The sequence below is a fragment of the Ambystoma mexicanum genome, chromosome 12 (genome assembly GCF_040938575.1).
Source record: "Ambystoma mexicanum isolate Mex_15411 chromosome 12, UKY_AmexF1_1, whole genome shotgun sequence".
Taxonomy (NCBI): Eukaryota; Metazoa; Chordata; class Amphibia; order Caudata; family Ambystomatidae; genus Ambystoma; species Ambystoma mexicanum.
The window spans coordinates 373647008-373669022 of NC_090936.1; the positions used below are offsets into that span (position 1 = coordinate 373647008).

Consider the following 22015-nt stretch of genomic DNA (forward strand, 5'->3'; position numbering starts at 1 on the left):
ATTAGCCAAACTCGACAAGCTGTACTCCAACTTCACCATTGATAATACAATCCTCCCTGTCTCCACATCCGTGAAGACCTTAGGGGTCTACATAGATTCCACGCTATTCATGACCAGGCAGGTCAGCGCCATCACCTCCACCTCAGCACACACCATAAAACTAATAAACGCAATAAAACTATACCTATCCAAGCCTAACTGTCTATCAATAGCCAGAGCAACTATTGGTGCTAAGCTAGACTATTGCAATGCCCTCCTAGCAGGCACATCGGCAAAAATTCTAAGCCAACTCCAAATCACGCACAACAATGCTCAAAGAGCAGCATTAAGCATTCCTAAAAGGAAAAATATTTCCCATGACAGACAGGCAGCTCATTGGCTCCCGGTTAAAGAGCGCATCACTTTCAAAATCCTCACCCTTACCCACAAATGCCTGACCCTCACAGCACCATCTTATCTATGAGAGACAATAACAAAATCTACCTCTACACAACCTATCAGGACTCGCTACGATAAGCAACTACACAACCCACACATCAAAAGGGCCAAAGCTGGAGGGTTAGGCTTCCCCTACATAGCCGCCAAGCTATAGAATGCTTGAAAAATCTCTCCTTGCCGTCCGAAAAAAACTCAAAACCTCCCTCTTCATTTAACCCACTGTATGCACTGCTTTCCTTCATGCCTGTACTGAAAATTGTAATTGTCACCTTACTTGTAACTAAGAAAACTGTCTGTAACAAGCGCCACAATGCCTCTGGGCTGTTGCACGCTCAAAAAATGTGAATAAATAAATAAATAAATGCTTTCACCCAACAACCCGGCCATGTCCCCCTCCTCCAATTACCCCTAAAATCCACAGTGAATAATCACAGGATTTGCCAATACCACTTGTGTTAAGCCTCTCAAGAAAACCACAGCCACACCCAATGACACGGCCAGATACCTCCTCAACTGTAACATATACTTCACTGCAACAATCCTTAAAAAATGCATGCTAACAATGCCAAGACATAAATAAATAAATAAATGCTTTCACCCAACAACCCGGCCATGTCCCCCTCCTCCAAATACCCCTAAAATCTACAGTAAATAATCACAGGACTTGCCAATACCACTTGTGTTAAGCCTCTCAAGAAAACCACAGCCACACCCAATGACACGGCCAGATACCTCCTCAACTGAAGGCTTCCTTCCTCCATTATAAAAAGTAGAAAAAGTAGAAATATGCAACAATTACGTAACCCACCTCCTATCCAATCTATACCTTAACACATCACCTGAAATCCTACCCAATCTATACCTTAACACATCACCAAAGGTCCTATTCAATCTATACCTTAACACATCACCAAAAGTCCTACTCAATCTGTCATGGACCTCGTACTTCATCCATTCACTTCACATACTGTCATAGATACATGTGCCCTTCTTGTTATCTCTTACTAGAGTTTACTTACATGTGCTTGTTCACCCGATGTTTCCCTCCATTACGGGGTCCCAATACTGGCCTGTCCTTCTCTCTGGAGCCACGCCCGCTTCACTGAGCAGAGACGATTTCTTTCAAAATGGCTCCTTCTAAAACCGCTCAGGAAACACGTGTTTTGTGATTTTGAGGGACCGGTCGCTGTAGGTGGGCGTTGCTCTTTTTTTTCCTGGAGAAGTCGCCTGGAACCTTTACGCAAAGTACGGGGGGGAACTGAGATCACGTGGGGATAGTCACCACCTGTAAGGGTGTCCCTAATTACGCTCACACCAGAATAAATATACCCCTCTAGGGAAATAAATCAAAAAAGCAATCTTGTAAGGATAACAAGTTTAATCTTACAAAATGAGGATGGTAGCAAAGGACCATGCTGACTGAATGGTCTTCTCCTGTCCCTTTTCCGTCCGTCCTGCCAAAGTGGTTTGAGGCAGGGGTTCATAAAGGCCTGGCTTTCTGTGGTGGTGTCACTGTATATGGATCATGGCTTCATCCCAATATGTCCTTTTTCCACAATAGGGATGCTCCAAGGCCTTCTTTCTTCATTTTCAGCGGTTTTGTCAGGGCATGCTGTTCTACATTTTGGTAACAATGCAAGAATACACTGTAGCTCACGCTTTCCTCCTATGCAAAAACACACTGTAGCTCTGCAGACTTTTTACAAACCTTGAAATCTAGCCCAATGAAAAACTAAACATTTTAATGTGTACAAACATTGTCCAGTCATTCTCTCCATATTCCACTCATCGTGCTCATGTTTTATCTGGGTCCTGTAGTCTCCTTCACACTTTAATTTTATCACACAGAACATGTAATTCCTATTTTTAACGTGCATGGACACCTAACGGACAGTAAACCGCTGGTGAGTCACTTTGTGTGCTGCCAGTGCTGGCCACAGTGACGGACATGGCATAAGCACCTGTGATCAATTTTTAGATTCCCATAGGCCGCATTCTTTCTGAGAAGGGGTTCAAATCCTCTATAGTACAAGATTTTACAATGCCTAAGATCTGACATTACAAATCTATCCAACTAATAGTTAATTGTGCCTTATATTTAAACAATAACTACCTTCTTCAGTCCTTCCCTATGTTTGTGTATATGATTATATTTGCATGAGTGTGCCTTCCCAGTGCCCCTATTCCCTCCTAGTCCATTATAGTGCATTAAAGAGGTCTTGCCTAACTCTAAAGCGCTTGGGGGTTTGGGAGGACCCTGGTTCCTTCCCAACAGTAATATGCATCTCAGCAAGTCCTTCCAATCTAATTGGTGGTTAGAGTACAGCAATTAGTGGTAGCTGAGGATGACCAGTGCAATATGCATTAGCTTCAGGCTCCACTTTCTCACTCTGACGCCATCATCATTGGTAAAAGTGTCTATACGTGACTCTATAGTGATCTGGGACACATGTTTCAGTGAAAGGTTCTCCATGATTATGTGCTGCAAAGGCACACCACAAATCAAGTTAATTAAGGGTCAGTGGGTTACACAAGTCCAATTTAGAAAGGCAACTGCCTCTTTTCACAGCAAACAGATCCGTAATTTAATCAATATTCGACTGAGCCTTAAGGCATTTTCCATTTCAGTGTGCCTCTTTGCATCATGATAGCCTTATCTCCTATAATATTGGAAAGCAATTCGGGGGCTACGAGGGGTGAGGTACATGGAAAGGTATCACCCAGATGCTTTTTAGTACTTTACTTAGTTTGTTCACTCATAGCAATAACCGGGCTCTGCTTGTGTTTTCATGCACGTGGAGGTATTTTCCTATGCAAAGGGCTGGACTGTCAATATGTAGACTGTGATCAAAGCAGCTCTGTTACTTTAAATAAAATGCTTCTATCATTTGAAAAAATAAGGTAGTTCCCTCACCTTTTCATATTTTGGGAATCATTACTTTGGGCAAAGGCATTATTTAAGCAGTTGTCTGAGTGATGGGTAGTTGCCAGCCTATGAAATGCTGGTATGTTCCATACGCTCGGGCAGATCACACAGAAGGCCTCCCTTCTTCCCACCGCGGTTACCGCATGCAGAGGCCCTCATTAGACATACTTCGGATTTCCGAGTGGAAATCCTGCGGGTGGCAATTGCATGCAGCGGTTGGTAGTGGATGCCCATTTCCTGAAATGGAAATCATTTCCCCAGTTTTTTTGTACAGTTTTTAAATGCCCCAAAATTCTCCATTCCGACCTTTTTGTGCATTATATGGCAACGTTAATTGTCCTGCTACATGAACTTGTGTGCTACATTGAAGCACTGTGCTTGTGCTAGAGGCAAAGGAAGCGTTGTATGGCCAGATGCGAGGCTCGGAAGCATTGTGACGACATTTTGAAAAAACTTGATTTTACAATATGGTTAATTTTGATATGTTATCTGGAATCCTGTTAACTGTTTTTTTACATGTTTTAAAACTGTATTATGAATAAGATTTATTATTGGATTTCTAATTAATTCAATAAATATTTGTTAAGTGTGCTTTCCTTTGGGACAGAACATTTTTTTAAAAAAAACCTTCTGAGGAGTTTTAAAAATGTTTACTTCCAGCTTTTGGATGGAGATCGCTATTGTTGTTAAAACATGGGGTGTTTGACCTCATAATACGCTGCTTATTCCAGCGTGCATTATTGCTGTAGAATACTGCATTTGCTACCACCAGCAAGGCCATAAGGTGAATGGTAGAAATAGGCAGTATATCCAAATACTGCCTGTTTTTGCTGTTGCCACAGAACTCACAGTGACAGAATGGTTTCTGTTGGGGGTGTGATAGCCTGAACATTTTTGATTTTTAGCAATAAAATGATGCAGGTAATTCTGTTTCGGAAAGTGAGATATGCTAATCGGATCCCATCATGCTCTGATTTCATAATGCTCCATGCCAAAAAGCATAATACAACCATGTGCCTTTCTGTGACAGTCTACTGACCTCTCCATTAGCTGCCCTGCAGTAACAGCACGGCAGGCTAAAAGGTCACCTGTGTATCACTGAACAGCTGCTGGGATTCAAAGTGCCCACAAACAGATGTGGCCTTTTTAACCATCTGTACCTCTGGTTCAAAATATATGAATTGCGTGTCCCTAGTCAGCCAAGTGGCACGTAAACTCTATAAATTAGCCATGTCTGGTTATGACATGGTGGCTACTGGGATCACACACCTGTAAAGCCACAAGTATTTGGATGTCACATTAGTGTCAGCTTGGTGGGGTGACTCATTTGTGACAGTGCTGATGTGTATTAGCCGTCTGGCCTGTGTGTACCTCCCACCACCATGTGGGACCCTGCCCAGGAATCTGGCCCTCTGATCCCTCTGAGGAAGGCTGACACCTTCCTCTAGGGTAGAGGAACCCTTCCTGGGAGGTCCTCAGGGAACTGGTGCTTCAAAGACAGTCCTGACATAACAAAGGCACTCACACACTAGGGTGCTGATCACTGTAGTCCCTTTGAATTAGGCAGACAGGGTAATGGGTGGAGTTTGAGTAGTCCAGAGGAGAGGTTTTGCTCAGGAGGGGGGTTCCACAATCCTGCATTGCGCTAGAGCTCCCTAAGCTTCTTGCACCCTCCCCACTTCCTGCAAACAAAGCACTGTGGGTATGACATCATAAAGCAAAGTACACCTCTGCCCACATTGCCAAAAGAGGTAAAGGAGGTGTACCTGTCAGGCTGTTCCTCCTTTATAATTGAGATTGCTGCTGATTTAGTAGTAGTGTGGGGCTGAGTAGGCGCTTTAGCCACTACTCATCCCTGTATCCTGCAGAGCAGAAGACTTCATCACACCCACAATCACACAGACATCCAGGAAGCTCCTCCCAATTTCAGAAAATGTGGTTGGTGTGTTGTTTCTATGTGCTCCCTCCTGCAATTTGTGCTTCTTGATAGTGCACAATGTGATTGCTTCTAGGTGTTTGTCAATGTAATTGTGCCCCTGCATAAAGCTTAATGTGATGTGCTCCCAGGTACCGCCCATTCTGATGTGCTCTGTATTGCTCCCAATTATGATTTACTCTGACGCACAGTCCCTGCCATTTGCACTATGGCTTTATCCACTGTGCTATCCACTCAATTGTTTTAGCACTGTGACTGCTTGCACCTTTCTCTATGGTACCTGTTCATTGGTTGAGCCTACAGCTTTGCCCCATTATCCTGACTGTAATATTTATGTAACACTGTTCAAACTATGACCCGTATTCATTAACAAAGTCCACTGCTCTGTCCACACCCACATGATGGCTGTGGTGTCTGTTCTCTGCAGGATAGAAACACCAGAATCTGAGTGTTCTTGCTCCCTATCATTTCATTAGTTTTTACTTCAAGACTACTCCACAAACTGTCCAGGGCACCCTCGCCATCAGCCTACAACACTAGGAGGCAAATGGAAGTAAAGACAGCATAACACGAACAACCGAGAGGAAGACAAAGTCAGCGAAGCCCTCATATGATACATCTACCAATCAATCCAAAAACAACCCGTAGATATCAAAACCAACGCCTCATCTTTAAGACCTCTCACCTCTTCAATATCAAGATATCTCAAGAGATAGCAGCGAAAATATGGATGCCTAAACCATGCTATACTACAAGAAATGGAGAAGAAGCCCCAACCATCAGGACTCCTCCACCCCTAAGCCAAAGATTGAGCTTTCAAATCAACAACTGACCAATACTAGGCAAGTACCCAGGAACCTGAAGCCACCATCCTTCCTCGAATCACCACAGCTCACACCACTCCTCACCAAACCATACTCTCTTTCCAATGTACACTGGCACCCAGAAGAGCATACCAAAGCCAAGACTCTTCAAAAACAAAAGCATCCCACACCAGAAATCCAAACACAGTAACCCCAGCGTACAAACAGTCCAGAAAAACTGTATAGGACAAAATGCCTAGCAAGGCATTCTGTTGAAGTACAAGATTAAACTCACCAACCAGACCAGCAGGAGGGCAGGTGGAATCAGACTAAGACTCAATTGATGGTACAGTAGCATCCTCGGACACAATCCCTGACCATGAAATGCTACTTAACTATACTACCTTGCACACACCTATGCTCCGCTTCCTCCTAACATGCAAACCTCCTTCAACCCGTTCTACCATTCAAGATATTTATCCTGATGACGTCAATGCCGCAAATAAAGGCTCCTTCAATTGCGATCATGTCCTGGAAGGAAGTCAAGCTACACCTGATTCTCACAAAACTAGAAACATCAAAACCACACTTCTCCTCCCCAAACCAGCCAGAAGCACAAGATGAAAAGCTCCTGTACTTCTAGAAATGGATCTCATGAACTCTTTAAGTATTGGCCCCAAAGAAGCCTTCCAAATGCTTTGAAGAGAAGCAAGCTGCTACATGGGTCATTACCAAACTCATCCATCGCAAGAAAGAGAATAGAGCTAGGGAAAACCTGGAGGAAAATCTGTTGACCTAGAAAATGGCAACCAAGGAATTACAGAGAAGAAATTAAAGGACAAAAAAGCCCATTGTGCACACCGCATAGAGTCTGCAGCATGCCCAGAAGGAAATAATCAACATTATCAAATAATTTAAAAAAAAACTTCAGCCTGCAACACCACACTGACCTGATCCCAACAACTCTGCAATTCAATCATTGTACCCTTCAGTCTCAAAACTCTACAGATCCACAATCATCTTGTCCAGAGAGGATCAACTAAAGCGCCCAGCAATGGAGCTAGCACCCAGAAAAAACAAAATACTGGCACTATAGTAATCTTTCTTCCTCTTCTCAATGCACATACTTATGAGCACAGTCAACAACAGTAACCCAGAAGGATCACCCAAAGTCTTTTTCTCTCTTAACATCTACAATCCCGCTGCATCCACAGGTGCACCACACACATCGAATGCTCTCTCGTACCTAAACCTACATCCACACCTCCTCAAATACCCGTCATCTGGGCTCCACCCACTATTCCAGCCTCAGCCATTATCCCTACTACCATCGAGAATAAAACTATACCCACACCACCTATTAAATGTGCCCTCCTTAACGTTCGTTCACTCCCTGCCCATGCCTTAGAAATACACGCTCTCCTAGCCAGTCACAACCTTGACCTACTGGCCATCACAGAAACCTGGCTACATGAAGCATCCGGTTTAGCCATCGCTCTTGCACTCCCACCAGGTTATACCATCTTCAGACAAGACAGACCAGCTCGCCTATGAGGCGTAGTAGCCCTCATTTACAAAGAAGCCCTCTCCCTCAGATCTATCAGTCACCCATGGGCTAGCAACTCAGACATTCTGTCTGTTAAGTTTGCACTGTCCCCTAATAGCAACATCAACATACACATGCTATATCGTCGCCCTGGCCTCCCATCAGATTTTCAGGGACACCTCATCCATTTACTTAGCGACAACATCAAAGGCTCCACTAAGACCCTACTTCTTGGAGACCTAAACAATGACTCTAAAGATAAAGCTGCCGCTACCCTCGCTAAGGAAATTAATGATCTAGGATTCACACAAAAAGTCTCAAGCCCGACACACACACCAAAGGCTGCACCCTGGAATGGGTCGCAGACCATAATTGTCTCATCACCATCACCTCTAACACAGCTCTGCCATGCACTGATCATAAATGTATCAAAGTCACCTTACCTATCACCTCAAGCTCCAAACCCCTCACACCCGCCCCCCCAGCACAAGTGAGAAGCTCCAAAAAACTTAACGAGGACAACCTTTGCCCTTACCTGAATATCCCAGCACTAGCCCCCCTTCTCCAACAATCCTAAAACTCTAGCAGACATCTACAAAGATACTCTCACTAAAGCCATAAACTCCATAGCGCCACTTGAATGTAAAAAAGAAAAAAAGTCTCTGCACGCCAACTCCTGGTTAACTGAAGAACTGCAGGAAGGGACTAAAAAACTGGCAAGCCAACCCTAGCGACAATACTAAGAACTGTTTTAACCTGATCTGCCGTCAATACAAAGAGGCTATCACCAAAGCTAAAGCCAACTCCTTCAACGTCCGAATCTTAAGTGCCAACTCGCAATTTAAGGAAACCTTTGCCATCTTCAATGAACTCATCGCTCCTCCCAATACCCAGACGAGATCATCAAAGATGAAACCTGGTGTGCCAGTATTCAATCTGCCATGCTAAATAAAACTGATCTCCTTAAAAATAAAATCAGGATCATTACAAATCCCTACCTCACCTTCCGGGGCCCAAGCAATCAGACCCCACTCCCTCTCCAACAAACTCCACCAAACCTCTCTTCTCTCTTAGAGACATCACTTAACCTGAAGTCATCAACCTCCTCAAAAATCTAAATCCTTCTATGTGCAAAGGGGACATCTGTCCACCTAAGCTTATTAAGGACTGTGCCGACCTCCTTGCTCCGCTACTAACAGCCTTCATTAATGCCTCTTTCAGAACTGGTATTATCCCCGCTAGCCTCAAAGAAGCTTGGGTACGCCCCCTTCTAAAAAAGCCCACTCTAGACCCTGCACAGCCCAATAACTACCGACCCATAACCACTGTGCCTTTCCTCCTCAAGATCTTGGATAAAGCTGCCCACTGCCAAATCCAACACTTCCTTGAAGCCCACTCTATTCTCGGGACAAGGCAATCTGGTTTCCGCAAAGGACACAGCACCGAAACAGCCTTGGTGGACCTCAAAAACCAGACCACCCAAATCATGGATAAAGGTAAGCCAGCCCTCCTGTTATTCCTAGACCTCTCGGCTGCTTTTGATCTGGTGGATCACAAGACACTTACCTCACACCTCACCCATTCAGTTAACTTCTCCAAAGAAGGAGCTCTCTGGGTCACCTCATTCTTGGAAGGCAGGGCAATGAACGTATTTTCCAACATAGGCAATGCAGCCCCCACCACCATCCACTGTGGAGTCCCACAGGCCTCTTGCACAGCACCCACATTGTACAATTTGTTCAGGAAGCCCCTGTTCGACAAGCTTGACGCACTTGGTATCGCGTATACTAACTACGCTGACGATACTCAGGTACTCATACCACTCACAGGCTCGTACAACAGAGATGCCGAAGCACTTCATTTAATTTACACCACCATCCAGGCTTGGATGGCAGCCAATGGCCTCTGCCTCAATGGGGAGAAGGCCGATATCATCATACTAGGTCAAAAAACGACATTAGCCAAACTCGACAAGCTGTACTCCAACTTCACCATTGATAATACAATCCTCCCTGTCTCCACATCCGTGAAGACCTTAGGGGTCTACATAGATTCCACGCTATTCATGACCAGGCAGGTCAGCGCCATCACCTCCACCTCAGCACACACCATAAAACTAATAAACGCAATAAAACTATACCTATCCAAGCCTAACTGTCTATCAATAGCCAGAGCAACTATTGGTGCTAAGCTAGACTATTGCAATGCCCTCCTAGCAGGCACATCGGCAAAAATTCTAAGCCAACTCCAAATCACGCACAACAATGCTCAAAGAGCAGCATTAAGCATTCCTAAAAGGAAAAATATTTCCCATGACAGACAGGCAGCTCATTGGCTCCCGGTTAAAGAGCGCATCACTTTCAAAATCCTCACCCTTACCCACAAATGCCTGACCCTCACAGCACCATCTTATCTATGAGAGACAATAACAAAATCTACCTCTACACAACCTATCAGGACTCGCTACGATAAGCAACTACACAACCCACACATCAAAAGGGCCAAAGCTGGAGGGTTAGGCTTCCCCTACATAGCCGCCAAGCTATAGAATGCTTGAAAAATCTCTCCTTGCCGTCCGAAAAAAACTCAAAACCTCCCTCTTCATTTAACCCACTGTATGCACTGCTTTCCTTCATGCCTGTACTGAAAATTGTAATTGTCACCTTACTTGTAACTAAGAAAACTATCTGTAACAAGCGCCACAATGCCTCTGGGCTGTTGCACGCTCAAAAAATGTGAATAAATAAATAAATAAATGCTTTCACCCAACAACCCGGCCATGTCCCCCTCCTCCAATTACCCCTAAAATCCACAGTGAATAATCACAGGATTTGCCAATACCACTTGTGTTAAGCCTCTCAAGAAAACCACAGCCACACCCAATGACACGGCCAGATACCTCCTCAACTGTAACATATACTTCACTGCAACAATCCTTAAAAAATGCATGCTAACAATGCCAAGACATAAATAAATAAATAAATGCTTTCACCCAACAACCCGGCCATGTCCCCCTCCTCCAAATACCCCTAAAATCTACAGTAAATAATCACAGGACTTGCCAATACCACTTGTGTTAAGCCTCTCAAGAAAACCACAGCCACACCCAATGACACGGCCAGATACCTCCTCAACTGTAGCATATACTTCACTGCAACAATCCTCAAAAAATGCATGCTAGCAATGCCAAGACCACGTCGAAAGAAGCAACATCAAGTTTGACTCACAAAACAAATTCGGAACTATGAGGGGGAAAGAATGAACTATTTAATGCATGTTGGTTGTGCTGAAAACAATGCTAATGCAGACATACCAAGAGCACTTATCCTTCTGGATAGATCTGCAGCTGTCCAGTTAGCTGAAAAATCCGGCTAAAAAGACTCATGAACAATAGTTCAAAGGAAACCAGGCTACGTTAGATCGCATATTTCCCCTCAGACAGGCCAGACTACCTACAGACGCCTATTGAAGCAATTAGCTCACATTGGTAACAAATCAACGAAGAATGAATAAATACATGGCCTCCATCAAGGTCACACCACCACAACATCCTCCGTGGAGTACCCAAACGATTCAGCTTATCTCCTCTAATTTCTAAAATCAGTGTGCCCTCCTTCTCGGAAATCACTGGCAACTCTGGCATCACATTCTTTCCATATGCGTCAGAGGCGTAACACAAGATCTGGGGGCCCCCCTGCGAGCCACGCTGAGGGCCCCCCCCAACTCAGCAACAAATCACGTGTCGTGCACACTCTGGGCCGGCTTAGATGACCATGCTAGCGCAATACACACAAACGTGCAGCTGAAGGGGTATGCCGCTCACTGCACTAGGAGAAATATATAAAAATGTGTTTTAATGCAATATACAGCACACTTTTTGAGAAAAATGTGCTAAAAGGCTAGTGTTTGCTATTGTTTTGTAGGGTAACACCAATACAATACATGCAAGTCACTAACAGTGCACAGGAACATTAATGCTTGGCTATTAAAAATGCTATGCCACAATGAAAACTTGTCCAACTGGCTGCACAATGTAGACCACTGTAGACAAATAATAACATTACAGTAAAGCATGCCAGGCCACATTCAGACATACCTAGACTGATTGCACCAAAATGCCAGTCGAAGCAATAAGACTCATCAAGAAGAGAGCACATATTCAAGCCTGCCTCTCTGCGGCCTCTAACAACACGGCCAAGCTTTTTAAAATCTTAAAGGAATTGGCCAATCCTGTTGCGGTCTCTACCTCTCCTGTTCCCTCAACAGGCCCTCTGTATGGCTTTGGCCTCTCGCTTCTCTGCTAAAACTCAGTACATCCTGTCCACTATCTCCTCTTCCTCTACCTCTTCCTCTCTCGGCCCCCTTTTGGCCATCTCTCCATCTCCTCCTCCCTTCTCCTCTTTCTCTCTAACACCTGACGAGGTTTCTAGACAAGTCCCATCTATGGAAGTGTCGTCGAAACAGGTGCTCGCTCACTCCTCCAGAATCATCAAAGACCATATTGACACCCTTGCTCCAGCCTTGGCCGATTTCTGTAATCATTATTTTGCCACTGGAACTTTCCCCTCTCCCAAACTCTTGGAAAAGCTGGACATCTCCCAGCTTACTCTCCACACTGAATCTGTTGGTTGTCTCCATGACCATCAGTCTGACTTAAGAGATGCCAGAGGCATGGAAACTGCTCTCCTGAACACCTGTGAAGCTCTGTTCTCTAACCTTGATTCCAGCATTCCTTCTTTCCTCATCCTTCTTGAACTTTCCTCTGCTTTCGACCCTGTCAACCACACATCCTGGTCAATCGACTGTGTGAGAACCTGGGCATCATGGATCAGGCTCTGGAGTGGCTGACCTCCTTCCTCTTGGGCCGCCCCTCCCAGGTCCAACTTGGTCCCTTTCTCTCAGCCACCTCTCTCTACATGTGGCGTTCCCCAGGGTTCTATCCTCTCATACTGGTTTTTCAACCTCTACTTGGTCCCTTTGGCTCACCTGATCTCTACCTTCTCCTATCACTTTCAGTGGTATGCAGATGACACTCAGCTTTCCTTCAGGCTCCCCTCAGCCTCCTCTCCTCTCTCGCTCATTCCTGGTGTCATCTTCAACTCCACTCTCTCTTTCTCTCCTCACATCTCGGACGTCGCCAAGAAGTCCCACTTCCAGCTGCACCTCCTCAAAGGGACTCTTCCCTTTCTCACTTTCCCCCAGAAGCTCACTGGCTCCAGAGCCCTGGTTCTCTCTAAGATGGACTACTGCAACAGCCACTTTCTCAGTCTCCCTTCCTCTGCTCTCTGCCCTCTGCAACTAATCCAGAACAGGACTGCGAGACTTATCCTTGGCCTCAAGCCCAGAGACCGTATCTGTCCAGCCATTAAATCTCTTCACTGGCTCCCAGTGGCTGCAAGGATCAAGTTCAAGACCCTTTGCATTGTCCACAAGGCTTTCTGGGGCTGGGATCTGCACTACATCCAATGCTCTCTTCCAAAATACCTTCCTTCTTTGCCCCTAAGGGTTAGATGCTTCTCCAGGCAGAGAGTGGGGTGGGTAGATCTCTCTCCTCTACAGAATGCCTCCCTGCCCCTCCCAAACTTGAGCCTGACCACCTGAGGTTCCGGAAGCAGCTCAAAACGTTCCTCTTCTCCTCTGCGTTCTCTCTCTCACTCCCCTGCTGACCTACCTGACCTACCTGTCTGCTGTACCAACTGGTTGCTTGGCAACCTTCGGTCTCACTGATTCCAGGCTCTTTCATGATCAGTCACCCTTGCACTGCCTCTGGGCCTACCACACAGTGAAGGGCTGTAACTGTAACCCTAGAGTCCCTTGTTCTCCTTGCACTACCGAGAGCCAAGCTGCCCTGGCTGCCCTTACTCAGAGCATTGCTGCCCTGTTTTCCCCTCCCTCTTGCACTTCCCCCCTCCCTTTCCCCTTGCACTTCTCTTTCCCGCACGATCTAAATGACACAAGGCCTAGTAAGATCATTTGTCTTATCTTCCCTCAGTTTTCCTTCCCTTGTCTTGTTCCGCCTAAAAACACTTTGCGCCCTGATACCCCTGGGTCTGGTGCGTATTAGAAATGAATAAACAAACAAAAAACGTGTGTACAGGTGCGTTATATATGACTTTTCATATCATATCATTTTATCACAGATGCCCAGAAAAATATATAATGCCGCAGTAAGAAACGGCTAGACTGGCATGGCAGAACCCAAATGCCAGTCTATCCAGGTAATTACACTTAGCAGGACTGCTTTATCAGAAATACCCAGTTAAAAAAAGTCATACCAAACTGAGGAACGACTAGACTGGCTGCACCAAAATGCCTCTCTAGCTACTAATTCCACACATCATGTCTGCTTAGCATGGACATGGACGACCATTATGATTTATTGCACAATCCCACCCCCTTCACATCCACTCTCCCTCTCATCCCCTACCCCAACCCCAACCTCTAAAATCAGCTCATTGGCCCAGAATTACCCCCAAGTCCCTCTTCCTTGCCCCAGTGCTTACATAGGAGGATCCATGCATCATAGGTAAGTACTGGGATGAGGAAGAGTGGGACTAGGAGCAGTGAAGATTACAGGTAGCTAAGTCAGGCATTACCTTCATGTACCTTTACCTCATTCCAGTACTTGTGTATGTGGCATAGTGCCTCATACACAAGTACTGGGATGTGGAAGAATAGGGCTAGGAGTAATGAAGATTACCAATACGTAATCAAGGTATTAAATACAAGTAGTGGTGCAACACCATTGAGCTGACTGTGCTTAAGCACTCCCCTCCTCCCCCCTGAAATTTTTGGCTATGTTGACTTGACCTGGCGGACTTACAGAGCAGTTGCCAGACAGAAAAGGACACAGATGTTAAACGGCACCTGGGTTTCGCTGTTAACAAGGTCCCGGCCCAGCAATTATTAATGTACAGCATTTCACTATTAGTACCTGCATTCAAATGCCACATTTTTTAGGCAATTGAAATTGTGATGTTTGTTTAGTACTTGCATGCCAGGGGAGTGATTGGAAGAGTTGAAAGGGAACAGGAGACCAGTCATTCTCACAGCAGTCCCTAAGTGGGTGCTTTCAGACTTAAAGGAGAGAGTTAACTGCTTGTAACATTGAAACTGCACTAGAATAGTCTCGTTAAAATGCGTAAAGAGGTTTGATGCCCCCACACAAATAAGTTTGTTCCTCTCCCACCACACATGAAGTTAGCGCCTCTCCCAACGTTTGAATGGTTAGCCCCCCTGAAATGTAGGTTTTGTTGCGCTCCTGAACATAAGCACACACACTATTCACCATATATGCACACACACACCCAGTCATCCATACATTTAAGTGTGCATCCTTTCCTCATACAGGCACACACAGCCAGGCATTCACCCATACATTTAAGTGTGCACCCTTTCACCATACAGGCACACCCAAGTGGCCACCCATACATTTAAGTGTGCATCCTTTCACCGTACAAAAGAAAATTTGAAAACATTTTTTTTTCTATTTTTTTTAACTTCAAGTGGGGCCCCCTCCCAGTACATGTGGATTGGGGCCCCCGCACTGCAGAGGCTCCTGTTATGCCAGTGATGTGCATATGATATTCAAACCAGCTACAAGCTCGTCAGCAATTCAGCTGCAAATCAACCTGGACCTTGGCACCTGCCTCTCATAGATTGACTCCTGGATTTAATAGATCAAAGCTAAAGCCATACAAAATGGAGCTTATGATTTGCAGCACCACAACCACCAACTTCACATTGATTCCTTGGCCTAAACAAATGACAGTCTGACCCTAGCCAATAGCGACAATTAAATACCCTGCTCTTTCTGGGCAGTCTCTACGCACTCAGACCCCAAGCAACAGCCATTTTGAGAACCTCTTTCCTCAAACTGGAAAGCATGGGCGTACAATTTCATTCCTGGCCCTATCAGACAAAACTTTGGAAATCATCACCCCAGTTCTCTCCAGGCTTGATTATGCCAACAACCCCTTTTCCTGGGCCTCCTGGTTTATTTTTTCTAAACACCCTACAAAGGGCTCAAAATACTCCTGCAAGACTTCTCTTAAATCTAGAAAAACACCACCACGGCTGTCTGACACTCCACTGGCTCAAATTCGAATGCAGGATTCAGTTAAAACCCTCACTATCGCCCACCATTCCCTCCAAGACAGAGCCAAGAATGTACTATGAAGAAATTCATCCGCTACACACTTGTTAGAATGCTTTGCTCCAGCACCGCAGCCTTCGTGGCACCCCATGATTCAACTGGAAACGCCAGGGAGGAACTTCCTTCACAATTTTGCAACTTCATGGCCAGATGACTACACTCAGAGGAAGATATCGCTTCATCACCAGAAAATCTATCAAAACCTGGCTGTTCACTAGACCCCACCAGCCATTCGGAACCTTTCAACTACTAGCCATCATGGACTGGGACCCAAAGACTTACCGGAATCAGAGAAACTAGCATGTACACATAACTCCCAAATGCTGGATCATACAGCCTTTGATCCAAAGACCGACCAGAGCGCCAGTCTCGCAAGCCTCCACAAAATGAAGCGGGGTCCCATTTGAAAAAGTTTAGTCGACATGGGCAAATACATCCGGGGAAAATGCTTACATCAACAACACCCTGGAAATGAGACTCTGGCGAGTCAGTCTGGCTGTTTCTCTTCCCTTCAGACATAGGACTCCGACATAACCCGTTGTAATAAAAAAAAAATGTAACCAGGAACAGTAAGAATACCTCATCCCAACAGACACTAGCATGATATGACCCGAGCTCTCCTCCCCATGAGAGACTGTAACTTTGCCAGTTTAGCCGCGATTTAAATCCTGATAATAGGACTTCCAAAGAGCCCACAAACTATTTTGCCCTTCCCCAACTAACCGACTGACCTTTCTGCTAGCACTCCTGCACTGCCTACATGGATACACACACACACACACACACACACACACACACAGGCTGTAAGCGTGCTTACACCACACCCATCAAATTAATCTCGCCAGAGCCACCCAGAACTCATGCAAGGTCCGCAACATCTTTGGCCCTATCCCATACCTCCCTCTCGCCATCAGACTCGCGGCTGTCCCAGAGTGCCGGCACGTGTAGCCTCGTTTCTCACCCGTGGGATAACACATGCACCAAAGTGTCACTACAGCAACTTAGAACCATAGCAGCTCTTAATACTCTGGCACACTCCACCCAATGTCTTCTTTTGTTGTTGTACCACACAGTGGATTAGCAATGTCATGCTACATTGTAGTCACATCGTCATTGGTCATTTGGATTAAAATGGCGTCCGTCTTTGGGATTTCGGTGCTAACCCAGAAGTGAAGAAGGCAAGACCACATTAGTATCCTACTGGGAGGGTAGTAGAAGTAAAGTAATACTGATACAAATGTAGTGTCATTGATGTTTGTTTTTCTTCTTTTTTTTTTCTTTTCTCCATATTTTTTCCCACTTCATGCTCGCCAAGTCTTATGATACGAATTGTTTATCATTATGTTTGTAGGATTCTATTATTGTTCCGCTTTGACTGTATTGCCTACGTATTTTTTTTCTGTTTTTTCCATTGGTGTTTAATAAAATTAAAATTTAAACTTCAAGACCACATGCCACAGGGAGTTGAAGTAGGCCATGCATTAATGCAAGCTTGTATTGTTTGTTTCTTTAATAGGAGTACTGATAGCTGTTGTATCAAGGAAAGAACCAAGGCCTGCGAAGAAAGAACTGCAGAAAAGTAAGGGCTGCCACTCCTAATTGGATTGTGTGCTGACACAAGCATTATCTCGCCTGAAGAAGAAGCTCTGTAGATGCATCGACCCCAAGAGAAGCAAAGGCTATTAAACTGGAGACAACTGAGAAGAAAATAAAGCAAATCATTCATGCATTCAAATGTGGAGGCCCCCTGCAAAGAAACCTCATGAGAAAGATGCACCTCGAGGCACACACCAGAGGAACCTCAACAGAGCAGAACAATAACGCATGGCTATCGGATAGCTCAGTGAATTACACCCGCGCTGCTGACCTCAATCTGTGAACTTCGCAAGGTTGTATTCCAGCAGTGCCAACTCAGTGTGACTTTTTAAAAGGATGATACTTTGAGAAACATTTAGTTGGGTAGCAGTAACATCCGGCACTTAGAAACTGTTGTTGCAAATTTGATATACAAATAAGATATACTTCTGTATTGTTATGACAGAACCTTAGCATAGGGGAACTATACCAGAGAGCAATTAGAGCACAGAGAACCTAGAACCTTAACGCTAGGAAAACACAGAAAATCATGAAATAAGGAATCAGCAACAAAGAGAATCCATTATGGAGATGAACTATAACACGGTCCAGTCACAAAACTGAGGAACTCTGGCACAACCAGAACGACACCACAGAGGCTCTGTAATACTGAGAAACCGTAAACTAGACAAACATAGAACACCATAATATAGAAAAATCATAACATAAAAAGCTCTACAGTAGAGAACTATTATAAAAACAAAACACAAGCAACTAAAGAAACCAAATACAGGATTAAAAAACACAGCTGAATCACAAAAAAGAGTAGCCATAACACACAGAAACCATAACATAGAGAAACAATAACATAGAACATTCTAATATAGGGGACCCATAAGGTATGAAAAACATAAAATAGAGAAACCCCAACACAACTATAAATAAAGAACAAATGCCTGAATAAGCATAACACAGCTGAATCATCAAGAAGAGCAATAGTAACACAAAAACTATTGCAAGCAAGAACCTCAATTCAGAGAAACTATAAAATAGAGGTACTATAGCACCAGAGAAAAATAACAATAAGGAACAAAAACTTGGAAGAGCCAAAGCGCAGACAGACAATGCAATTTATAAGCTGAAACCAACAATCATTCATAGGACCAATTGCTGGAAACCCAGAAAACAGACATCATATCCAGCAGGAATCCCAACATTGAGCCGAGATAATGCCGAGAAATAATAACACACAGAACAAATCTGTCAATCTAGGCCTTAATGATACTAATATGGCAAGCGCGTACCCGTCCAGAAAAAATAAGGTATGCACAGAACCCTATACATCCTCACTAAGTGGAAGCCTTGAAACTAGGAATCAAAACTTCTCTAATGAAGGGTACTTTGGTGCTTCCACCGAAAACTTTGAAGCCCGATGCGATTCCATTGGCCACGAGTTGGATAGAAGGCCGTGCAAGAATGTTCAAAGAAATGCAAGACCAAATGCAATTCAAACAATCGATGACATTCAGCACAGCACAGACTACAGTCAAGGAAGTCTTGCCATGGTGGTGCTGAAACCCTTTGGGTTCCGTATTTTAAGGCGCGGCACAATTCCAGCTGTCAACATTTCTGCCCACTATTTGAAGAAATCCAGATTAAAGGAGAGAGCCAAGTCCGGAGAGAACCACCAAAAACCGCCCAAGCAGCGGGTCAATAATTTCACAGAGAACCATCTAGAAAACACCGACAATGAGGCACTCAAGGAATGGCTGAGGAAAAAGAAGATTCTGCTGAGGAGGGAGAGAACTGCCCAGAGGAAGCAAAAGAGGCTGGAAAAGGAGCAAGAGAAACAAAAGAACAAAGAAAAACAACAGAAAGAGGCCCGGTCTGAAATGGAAGTCAGAAAGTGGATGGAGAACAAAGTACTGGAGAATGCATTGAGCAGAAGGTTTCTAGAAGGCCTCAGTTTTCATCCTTCAATTAACCCTACACATTCATCCGGGGGTCACCTGCCCAGTAACACAAGAGAAAGGTACTTGGCTCCAAAAACAGACCGCATGAGTGCCAATGCAGGAGCATTTAATTCCCATACCAGGGAAATAAGGGCGGTCAAAAGTAGCACCAACGAAAGGCCAAAGCCAACGCTCTTAACTGTGAGCCCAATGAATGGTCATAGTGAAAGCCTGCATACAATCTCTGCACTTATATTACCAGCAGAGGGGGTGGTAGGTGCCTCCACTGGAGTTCTGGGCGTACCTGCAACGTCAACTCTTCCAGAATTAAGCATGGCAAATAGAAAGAGAATGGATTCCATACAAGAGCTAGGGCCGACACTCCCAAGAGCTGGCAAAGCTGACAGACAAAAAGAGGCTCCTCAAAAGGGGTCAGAGTGGCCAATCCCATTCCAGGACAAGGACGAGAGGGACATGCAGGGTTCTATGAATGAGACAGGAGCATTGGGTGGGAAACAGAGCGCTAAAACACAGTCGGAACCAACAGACGCAACAAGAAGCGGTGAAGACATGAACAAAGAAAGCTCTAAGGAATTGATTATGGCCACACTCCCATCAAGAGGGGTGTAAACTACAATAGCAAGAACTCAAACATGTTCTCAAGTCCAACTCTTTCCACTACCATTGGTGCCAGCACACTGCACACAAACCCCAAGGACCCACTTGAAGCAAAAGAAACGGGCTCTGATGTATATTTGTGAACAGAAAAACTAACCAAGCGCATTGGGCCCTGGGAAGAGGGTACTTCCAGGGAAAGTAACCTGCCATGGTGTCTGATGAAGGGACAGGGCGGAGAGAAGCCGGAGTGACCAGAGTGTGATGAGGAACTTCTAGCTGCCAAACAGACCACTCACTTCATCAGTGGTGGCCATCGTGTGGGGCATAGATGCGCCGCTTCAGATCTACAAGGGGAGATCTAAGCTACATCGAAGTGGGTGGAGAGAAAGGTGCCCTCTGATGTGTTTGCATCAAACACGCAATATGGAAAACTCTGACCAATAAAGGAAATGTATATGTTCTACAATGGGTTGTGCAATTTATTAGTCTGTCTGGTACTTGCAATCCCACAGAAAGTTGACACAAAGCACTTGACAGTCTCCTCATTCAGTTTTAAAGAAGATAAAGTCGGAGTGGAGTTTTCCTAATCAGCAGAGTTCACCAGGCCTGCACCAGCTTTGGGGTAAAATCCACTTAAGATAGTCTCTTAGCAAAGTGAAAGAGGGCTCTCCCCATTCCAGACTCTTGCCCTAGCGGTTACATATAGGATGAGTGAGTGAGTGAGTGCGTGCGTGCGTGCGTGACTGACCTGCTGACTGACATAGCATAGCACGTAACACCATGAATTCATTCACGGCTAGAGACTGTCTGGCTGAAGAGGTGGTCGTACGCGAGTTAGAATAAGTGTGATGCTGTTTGGTTTTTGAAGGTCAGGCAATGTGACTCTCTATTTTGGAGAGCATGTTACACAGCCTGGACTGATAAATCAGTAGTCACTTTTTAAGAAGACACAAGTTCTGCAAATGTCTTTAGTGGGGCAGAAGAAGTACCCAAGAGATAGTTAGTGGCTTTGCCATGATGGGATTTGTGTGTGTCCGCAAGTCTTGGAAGGCGACTCAGGCCTTTATAGTAAATCGGAGGCGGGTCCTCCACGTGGGGATGGTCATATCCCATCTACCAGGCCAGTTGTACTGTTCTTAATGACTCAAAGTCGGGAGTTTGGGTACACCAAGAGGTTAGAGGGATGTTTGGCCACAGACGCGGTCGGTAGCGTATGGCTCCTTCTACTAAACTCACTTGTTTCCAGTGAGAACATGGAGATTAGACATAGTAGGAGACCAATTTAGGGAGCAGGACGCCGCAATCCCTTATCCAATCTGAACATAAAGTGTTCATCGAGTCTAAAAATAGGCTTTTGGCTTTGAGGCTTGTTGTGGTGGAATGTCCTAGGATTGTCCTCGAATGGTGGAGCAGCGCTGGCACTTCAGCTGTCATTGAAGGAAAGCATTCTCAGAATATTTAGACCTGAGCAAGAAGAATGGCCTGGAGGTATTCACACTCAGCTTACTCCATTTTATTTTCGACTTCATGTAGCGGAATCCTGGCTCTAGGGAGCGTTAGGACACTTTATGGAGGACCTTGATTGCAGCTGGAGCATCTAAACACAAGCTGCTGTTCTTGGAATGGTACCATATGTGGGGTCTGATCGACACTAGCTCACCGAGTCCATGGTCTAATGAGGAACATACACGTGTGGTTACTGTTTGAACACTATTCTCGAATAGCTTTCCTGAAATGTAGCTAATGCCCATCGGGGAAAGTGTATTCTGTAATGGGGCAGACTAAGCTCCAAGAAGACTTTTAAGGATATACTAATTGTAACACACGCATCCCAAACTCGGATATGGCTACATAAACATGTGCTGTCTGGGGTCCAAGTCAGAGTGGGTGGAGACATGTCCTTGATACAGCACTAGGCAGCACAGTGTACAGTTATTTTTCACATGTCAACACTACACATGGAGAGATTTGCACAAAATGCCACTATATATGCACAAGTTGGGATTAGAACCCAGGATCAAAGGAATGCAATGTGGCCATTAGGCCACATTGTCTCTTGTTTCAGA

General features: G+C 44.9%; 1 protein-coding gene across 1 annotated transcript in view; it reads left to right on the top strand.

Annotated features, from left to right (window-relative positions):
- The window catches only part of LOC138513554 (uncharacterized), a 95847-nt gene extending 75062 nt beyond the window's left edge, over positions 1-20785 (top strand). Inside the window, exon 2 of the mRNA XM_069628498.1 lies at positions 17321-20785. Within this exon, the coding sequence (XP_069484599.1) occupies positions 18609-19961 (1353 nt within the window). The 5' untranslated portion in view covers positions 17321-18608 and the 3' untranslated portion in view covers positions 19962-20785. The remainder of the gene's footprint in view (positions 1-17320) is intronic.
- The last annotated feature ends 1230 nt before the right edge of the window (positions 20786-22015 follow it).